This window comes from Salvelinus alpinus, chromosome 1 (assembly GCF_045679555.1).
Source record: "Salvelinus alpinus chromosome 1, SLU_Salpinus.1, whole genome shotgun sequence".
Taxonomy (NCBI): domain Eukaryota; kingdom Metazoa; phylum Chordata; class Actinopteri; order Salmoniformes; family Salmonidae; genus Salvelinus; species Salvelinus alpinus.
In genome coordinates this window covers 98,622,148-98,631,222 of record NC_092086.1, presented here as the reverse complement: position 1 = coordinate 98,631,222, position 9,075 = coordinate 98,622,148, and the positions used below count along the sequence as shown (strand labels likewise).

Here is a 9,075-nt window from a genome sequence, read left to right as displayed (position 1 = left end):
ATGATGTTCCTCATGGCACTTCATCTTATTGGTCTGTTGGTGACGCTGTGGTCCAGCAGCCCCAGTCTGGCCACACCCCTCCCTTTCAACATTTCATTGGAGGGCAGTGCAGAGGGGGAGGAGCTAGACAGCCTCATTGACACCCCTTCCCCACCTGCCACCAGTGGCCCCGCCTCGGAGTCCTCAACCACCTCACTTGGCTCCACCCACGTAGAGCACTTCCTGCTCAGCCAGATGGTTCACTTCCTGCAGGATAACCTGTTCCTCATCCTAGTTTTCTTCACACTCTTCATCACTATCTTCCTCATTCTCTGCTGTGCTTGCATCATGAGCCGCAAACGAAAGATCAATGCCTACTACCCCTCGTCCTTCCCCTCTAAGATGTACGTGGACCAGGGGGACAAGACCGGAGGTACCAAGCTTTTCAACGAGGTGCCAGAGAAACCCAACAAACGGCAGCAGGCTGAGCCAGTGGACTCCAGCAAGAAGCTCCATCATGACATCATGAAGGCAGCCAAGAACCTCCGCACTCTCTCCAAGCCTCCCCTGGGAGAGCGAGAGGGAAAAGACCCCACACAGATATCTGCAGCAGCAGAGAAAAGTCATGAGGTGAATGTTCAGGCTGTGGGAGAAATAATAGAGAAAGACAATCAGCCATCAAATCCACCAGAGCTGAGTGAGGAGGAGGAATGCCAGCTCTCAGTCAATGAAGCCCAACATAGCAGCTGCCCTGAGCAGTCAGAAATCCTTCCGGAACAGACAGGCCTAAAAAAGGATGATGAGTCATTCACAGGAGCTGAGTCTCCATCTGGCCAAGGGCACTCACAGGCTCAGCAGGAAGAGGACAGGCAAGAGGACTCCACTGTCACACTGTCTATTCCGTTGATCACTGGAGAGAAAACAGCATTTTAGCTATGCTCTCGACACTATGTTTGATCTCAATGGTTTTGACCAATTTTGCATGAGTGACAATCTTTAAGGCAAAGCTGTCAGCTTTGTTTACCGCTCTTTGGATTTACCAAATTATGTCTGTTCAGTTGTATGTAATCATATAGTTGATTTACTTCTGTTTCCCAGGAGCCATCTTTCAATGTATCTCTCTCTAAAGGGTTAACACTAAGTAACCTGCCATCTTTCAATGTGTCTCCCTAAAAGTATAACACTATGTGACCTGCCATCTTTCAATGTCTCCCTAAAAGTATAACACTATGTGACCTGCCATCTTTCAATGTCTCCCTAAAAGTATAACACTATGTGACCTGCCATCTCTCAATGTCTCCCTAAAAGTATAACACTATGTGACCTGCCATCTTTCAATGTCTCCCTAAAAGTATAACACTATGTGACCTGCCATCTTTCAATGTCTCCCTAAAAGTACAACACTATGTGACCTGCCATCTTTCAATGTCTCCCTAAAAGTACAACACTATGTGACCTGCCATCTTTCAATGTATCTCTCTCTAAAGGGTTAACACTATGTAACCTGCCATCTTTCAATGTCTCCCTAAAAGTACAACACTATGTGACCTGCCATCTTTCAATGTATCTCTCTCTAAAGGGTTAACACTATGTGACTTGCCATCTTTCAATGTATCTCTCTCTAAAGGGTTAACACTATGTGACCTGACCATACACTCCTATATATGCTCTCTTGTTTGAGGTTTCTGTGTTGTTTTTATTTGTATTTGTACAATGGCCAAAGTAATGGTGCTGCATCTTGTTTTTCTCTCTCTTCCATTCTTTGGTAGGTTAGTGAGGTGTTAATCCTAGGTTAGAGATCATTTTCAGGGCAATTTGTGGTTGCTTTTTCTTGAAGAACAAATATGGATAAGTACAGGGTAAGTTAGCCTATTTTAGAATCCCAGAGTTAAATACTTACACACTCCTCTCTAACATGTAGGGTCAGCTTTCCCGAACAGTCTCATTACAAGTCAGAATGTTGAACACACTTTATTTAAATTTACTTTACCTGTTGTCCACCGATTTTGTCCTTATGTCAGAGATAATCTGATACAAAATATCCACAGAGAAGCATTATCAACCGGACTTCAGTATGCTGGTCTGTATATCATATGTATTTCCGCGTTTAATTTTCAATACTGACGCATATCGCAAGTGACAAACACTTGCACAATATGTATGAGCTTAACCGAACCACAGACCAAAAGGCAAACACTTCCAGCTGATTGCAAGGAAACTGCTTCGGTTGACAACTTTCGGTTACATTTGGCTATTGTGCATCATGTGAAATGCATCAGGTGATTGAAAATACTTGCCAGAATTACAAACATATAGAGCCATATACCTACTGGCGCCCCCAAAAGTCTTGTTAATACTTTCCTGTGGACGTTTTATCTCCACTAAGTCCAACAGCCCAGAGGACCGGTATAGTACGTTTAAATATCAAGTTTTATCAACATTCTAGCTTGTAGAGACTATTGCGTATTTTTTTTACAGTGACTCCGAGTAACCATGGTAACCGTCTAATGTTTAGACAAAGGTTAAGTTCACCATGAGCACCTCATGGTGCAGCATCTGTCACAACTTGAACTCAGACAGTATGTCTCCAACATTGAGGTATTTTTACGTTATAAAACCTGTGTTTGTGTAGTTAGTCTAATGTTTATCCTGTCTCTTGAAAAATTTCCATTAATGGGCCAATCTGGAGTTCAATAAATACCAAAGCTGTCACCCCGCCATTGGTTTTGGTAAAGAGCTGAGAGAAATAGAACCACTCTCAAATTCATAGACAGCTATGGGTACAAGGACTGAACATCCATGAGCTCAAATTGATAGTTTTAACCATGTTTTGAAGCTATACAGTATGTTTACAAACATTGGAAGTAAAACAAGTATATTTGGGGTTTTGATGGGGTGCAACAGTTGAACTAAGCTCATGGAGTATTTCTAAGTTCTATTCATCAAGAACCAATGGCTATATATATATATATATATATATATGCATCATTAATTTAAAGCTCTAATATGTAACTTTTTGGGCAACCTGAGCAAATTCACATAGAAATTACTTGTCATTCTCATTGAAAGCAAGTCTAAAAAGCGGCAGATCTGTTCCATGCTTCCCGTTCTTAAGTTAGTTTTACAGTCTTTGACTTTTGGTTTTGTACAACAGCTTCAAACACAATATTTTTTGCTTACGTAAAACGTATGTCACAGCGGTTTAGATGTTACAATGATTCTCTACACTATACTTGCTTTTGTCACAAACTAAAATTAGGCAAACTATTACAATTTCAGCAACCAGGAAATGGCAGAGCAATTTCTGTAATGTGCACAGTTCAAAAGTAGATGTAGCAACTCAGTAATGACCCATTAAGGGACAACCGTTGCTCTGCTGCAGACCCAGATCCTGTGAAAGAACTTGGGAAAGCACCAAACATAGCAGTCTACTCTACTCGTACTGTGCCTTTACAATGCAGGCTGGTTAGTCGTGTGTATGTGTAGTGTGGTTGAAAACATGACCAGACACACACCAAAAATGGTTGTAGAGGTGCTGCTTTCTTTATTTTTCAGTGTTCTTTGGTTGAATATGGTAGAAATTGTGGAGACAGTAGAGATTCTAAAATGTGTTGTGTTTGGTATTTGATAAAAGCATAACCATTATCTGCATTTATGGATGAAGTCAGAATGTATTTACATGGCTCAGGATAAAGTATGCCAATGATGCCATCTAGTGGAGAATACAAGCATTGCTCTAATTTCTGGTAGTCTGCACACTGCTGAGAAATACTAGACAATACCTCAAAGCGGATTATAGAGACCTTGCATGACAAAAAAAATAAGACATAACATACTACGTACACACCTTACTTTATTAATTTGCATTACAACCAGGAAGTCTGAAATGTGACAAAAGAATCCAAATAGATACCTTAACAGTTTGCTGTCATTTCACATCTCCCGCACTGCATTTCCTCATTGCCTTCAACACATGTGCGCTACATGGGTGTTGATGGGATACCGTTAGAAGTCTTATTCAATACTTCACCACAGCATCCATAATCATTTCCCAATTGAAAATACCCCCAAACCATGACAAAATCCTGACAAAATAAAGCGAATAAAGACAAAGCAAACTTGTCTCGGCTCACTTTGCATTTCTCACTCCTGAAAATAAGGCTTACTTTGTACCAATCACCCGATCAGTGCCTTTAAATTGTGCGTTAACGTGACAGGCTACAGAGTAAAGACTGGGAAACCACAGAATGCCACAGGGGCCTGGTGTGTATACTGTGTTGTCTATGTATGTTGTATGGGTGGACATAACCTGGACTCATTTAGGATGCCCCATGTATAGAAGGGTGGAGGAGTGGGGAGCCAGGACTACATTTGAGTGTCTCCTTGGTAGTAGGGTGCAGGACAAGGGTGTCCAGGACTACATGAGAGTCCTCCCTTAGTTGCTGGCTTTGACAGTCTCAATCTTGCCATCCTGCTGTTTGAGACGGTAGTCATTCAGGGCAGCTTTGATGGCATCCTCTGCCAGCACTGGAGAAAGGGGCAAACATTTCACATGGTTGTAAAATAGATTAAAAAGGCACGTATGGTTTAGAAATTCAGCTTGTTAGACAGGGCAGAACAGTATTATATATCAGACTGAAATAAGAGCTTACTGGAGCAGTGAAGTTTAACAGGTGGAAGACTGAGCTCTTTGGCAATGTCAGTGTTCTTTATTGTCATTGCTTCGTTAATCTGAAAGCCAAAAAGAGGGCAACATTTCACCAACCAAGAAATAAACTTGATCTAACCACGATATGTAATGAAAGGAAAAAACAGTGTGGTGGAAATGACTTGATTTGAGAAATTGAAAACAGGGCAACAGAACAGTAACACAGGAAGCAGAGGAAGTGTCATGGATGCAGAATGTTCACTCACGGATTTGCCCTTCACCCACTCTGTTACCAGGGAGCTGGAGGCAATGGCTGAGCCGCAGCCAAACGTCTTGAACCTGGCATCCACAATCTTCCCCTGATCGTCCACCTCAATCTGTAGATTAGTCACTTTATGCAACTGTCTTTTGTCCACATAATTGAATAAACAATTATGTAACATTACTAAATACATACACTTTGTAACTAAATAAATAGAGCATGCTGCTTCTTGTTAAGTCCTATCTGTGTTGTTATCTGCTTCTTTGGAACACAACCAAGACATAGTGACCTCATTCAAAATCCAAGGCCATCTGAGGTTGCCATGGTGAGACAGGAAGTAATGAGGACAGGGGACCAACGTACCTGAAGCTTCATCACATCTCCACAAGCTGGGGCTCCCACCAAGCCCGTCCCCACATTCTTGGAGGTCTTGTCCAGGGATCCAACATTCCTTGGGTTCTCATAGTGGTCCACTACCTAAACATAGCAACAAGGAGACAAAACCATTTTATTACTTAACTCAAGTTTATAAATGAACCCATCTTGGTAATATTCCCTGCTGCATAGCTACAAACATTCACATAATATCATCCTTAAATTAATTCCAACTGTCTCTCAAAAAAGCAGGCTCAAGGCTGGGAGGACTCTTGCACTCCTGTTATGCAATGGGTAGTTTCAACATTATGTAAGGGAAAATAAAATAAACAGATTAGGGCAGGACTCCACTGTCCACAACAGTAGTACTTCCTGCTGCAACCTCCCTCCCCCCAGACGTAATCGCCATGATGCAGGTCTTTCTCTGCATTATTGAAAAATGCTGTGTGTCTGAAGAGCCTAAATATTTGGTGAGTTTGTTAGTTGCCAGTTGGTACTGATAACGGTTGTTTTATTGACTAGCCTAAATCTCATAACTGTGGGAGCGGCCTTAAATTACCAAACTCATGTTCCTTTTGGCCAAAGATGGTTTACAAGACATTCATACATGTTCAGAATGAGTGATGAAATGTTAGCCTAAATCCAAATGGACAATTCCACCAAATAGATGGCATAATTAATAGGTTATGGCGTTCTCTTACACATGTATATAACAGGTTCAACAGAAACCGAGAGTTACTGTGGAAATGTGATCTTATTTCACACGTTCTGTAGAAAAATCCAGAATCAATGAAACTGCGTATTGCCAGGGCAGGTAGTACACTGGTGCTACCGCTATGCTGCTTCAGAGATTTGACGGACACATGTGCTAAGAACCTTGGCGTGATCCTGGACAACACCCTGTCGTTCTCAACTAACATCAAGGCGGTGACCCGTTCCTGTAGGTTCATGCTCTACAACATTCGCAGAGTACGACCCTGCCTCACGCAGGAAGCGGCGCAGGTCCTAATCCAGGCACTTGTCATCTCCCGTCTGGATTACTGCAACTCGCTGTTGGCTGGGCTCCCTGCCTGTGCCATTAAACCCCTACAACTCATCCAGAACGCCGCAGCCCGTCTGGTGTTCAACTTTCCCAAGTTCTCTCACGTCACCCCGCTCCTCCGCTCTCTCCACTGGCTTCCAGTTGAAGCTCGCATCCGCTACAAGACCATGGTGCTTGCCTACGGAGCTGTGAGGGGAACGGCACCTCCGTACCTTCAGGCTCTGATCAGGCCCTACACCCAAACAAGGGCACTGCGTTCATCCACCTCTGGCCTGCTCGCCTCCCTACCTCTGAGGAAGTACAGTTCCCGCTCAGCCCAGTCAAAACTGTTCGCTGCTCTGGCACCCCAATGGTGGAACAAACTCCCTCACGACGCCAGGTCAGCGGAGTCAATCACCACCTTCCGGAGACACCTGAAACCCCACCTCTTTAAGGAATACCTAGGATAGGATAAAGTAATCCTTCTAACCCCCCCCCCCCTTAAAAGAGTTAGATGCACTATTGTAAAGTGGTTGTTCCACTGGATATCATAAGGTGAATGCACCAATTTGTAAGTCGCTCTGGATAAGAGCGTCTGCTAAATGACTTAAATGTAAATGTAAATGTAATGTAGCGTAACTGACGTTAGTGTTACCAAACATCTAATTTAAGGAATTAACAAAAACAGTTTAGGAAGAAACAGCTTAACCTTCAGGTATAACTAGTTACATCAGTTAAGACCTGCATCAACCGAGACAAAGCTGGAGATTAAAATTAGATTGGCAGAAAAATAGCATTTTTAGAAAGAACATTATCTAACATGTTAGCTAGCTAGATGTACGCTATAGAACTAGTCAAGGCATGTGACGCATGTTGTTAACTAAGCTAGCTACTTCGACCTCTATTTTAAAATATATTTCAACTAGATACTCTAAGAGAAACAAATACATAACTAGATAATCAATGCCAAATGTACTTATAGCAACTAGCTAACGTTAGCCTAGGTTCGTTGTCAAAACAAGCTTGCAAGGAATTCACATTTAACGAGTTTACGACCTAAACAGGGACACATGGTTTAATTTATCAGCCATCAAATGTAGCTAGCTATACAGGTTATTTTACCTTCTTGTGGTAGGCGGCTTGGACCGTATATTCCGGGGAAGTAATCCTTCTCATCACAACAAGCGGGGTGATACACTTCTTTGCAACTAGACCCGCCATGTTCGCTGTTTGTCTGAAATGACGCAGTCTGGAAGAGGGCGAGCGAATACCCTTATCATGCGCATGACAGTGTGGGAGGAGGAGCTTTTGGACTGATTCCATTGAATGACAGAAAAGTGCATGGATTTTCATATAATATTCAAATATATCACATTTTTAGTGTAGCAATATTCAGCAAATATATCTAAAGGTTAGGCATGAGCCCTAAAGGCAAACACAGGGTAGTAGCTAATTAACCATAAGGAATGATATTGTGTAGAAAAACAAAAAACGTTGTATGTGTTATGTGTATATGAGTTATGTGACAGTGGAGAGTTCATGTTCGTGGTAGGAGACCGTTACCTTTCATATCAGCAAATCTAAAAATACACACAAAACAAACTAACCTTGCAGGTGTATTTCATTTCCTGAGGTTAACACAGGAGAGCGATATTGGTCAAGTTTTAATTATAGCTCCCCAGCTGTCTGAAAATAAAGCGATATAATATTAGTAGTGCTCTCCATGGTGCTGAACACTCAAAGCGTGTGATGTGGAAGCCCACATCTAGGATCCCCTTCCCCATTCCTTGATGCAGTTGTGACAAATAAATAAATAAAGGAAAAGTGAGCTATTGGTCAAGAGGCAAGGGTGTAAACTGAGGGAACACTCTCAGTAGGCTGTTATAGATGCTGTCACTTCACACTAACACAGAAGGTGAGTCTTTTACTTTTCATGTTTTTATGTAAAAGTGCTTAAGGTAAACTCTCACGTTTGACAAAGACAAATATTGAGAGGCTATTTGAGCACAGGTCTAGCTGTAATGTTATACTTTCAATGTGTTGTCTGATCATTTGTATGTACAGTGCATTCGGAAAGTATTCAGACCCCTTGACTTTTTCCACATTTTGTAAAGTAACAGCCTTAATCTAAAAGGTATTAAATAGTTTTTTTTCTCTCATCAATCTACACATTATACCCCATTTGGGGAGTTTCTCCTATTCTTCTCTGCCGATCCTCTCAAACTCTGTCAGGTTGGATGGGGAGCATCGCTGCACAGCTATTTTCAGGTCTCTCCAGAGATGTTTGATTGAGTTCAAGTCCGGGCTCTGGCTGGGCCACTCAAGGACATTCAGAGACTTGTCCTGAAGTCACTCCTGCGTTGTCCTGGCTGTGTGCTTAGGGTCATTTTTCTGTTTGAAGGTCAACCTTTGCCTCAGTCTGATGTCCTGAGCGCTCTGGAGCAGGTTTTCATCAATGATCTCTCTGTACTTTGCTCTGTTCATCTTTCACTTGATCCTGAATAGTCTCCCGGTCCTTGCCGCTAAAAAACATCCCCACAGCATGATGCTGCCAACACCATGCTTCACAGTAGGGATGGTGCCATGTTTCTTCCAGACATGACGCTTGGCATTCAGGCCAGAGAGTTCAATCTTGGTTTCATCAGACCAGCAAATCTTATTTCTCATGGTATGAGAGTCCTTTAGGTGCCTTTTGGCAAACTCCAAGCGGGCTGTCATGTGCTTTTTACTGAGGAGTGGCTTCCGTCTGGCCACACTACCATAAAGGCCTGATTGGTCCTTCTAGAAGGT

The 9,075-nt window shown here is 42.4% G+C and overlaps 2 protein-coding genes across 2 annotated transcripts; one reads left to right on the top strand and one right to left on the bottom strand.

Annotated features, from left to right (window-relative positions):
- On the top strand, positions 1–1,654 carry LOC139536334 (transmembrane protein 119-like). The gene has a single exon (XM_071336790.1). It carries the CDS (start codon positions 1–3, stop codon positions 910–912), a length of 912 nt encoding a protein of 303 aa, XP_071192891.1. The 3' UTR covers positions 913–1,654.
- A 2,158-nt stretch (positions 1,655–3,812) lies between these two features.
- Positions 3,813–7,621, bottom strand: LOC139536363 (iron-sulfur cluster assembly scaffold protein IscU-like). The gene is made up of 5 exons (XM_071336846.1): positions 7,408–7,621; positions 5,253–5,366; positions 4,894–5,004; positions 4,632–4,710; positions 3,813–4,506 (listed from the first exon to the last, which is right to left on the bottom strand). Exons 1-5 carry the CDS (start codon positions 7,606–7,608, stop codon positions 4,415–4,417), a joined length of 597 nt encoding a protein of 198 aa, XP_071192947.1. The 5' UTR covers positions 7,609–7,621; the 3' UTR covers positions 3,813–4,414.
- Positions 7,622–9,075: the final 1,454 nt, after the last annotated feature.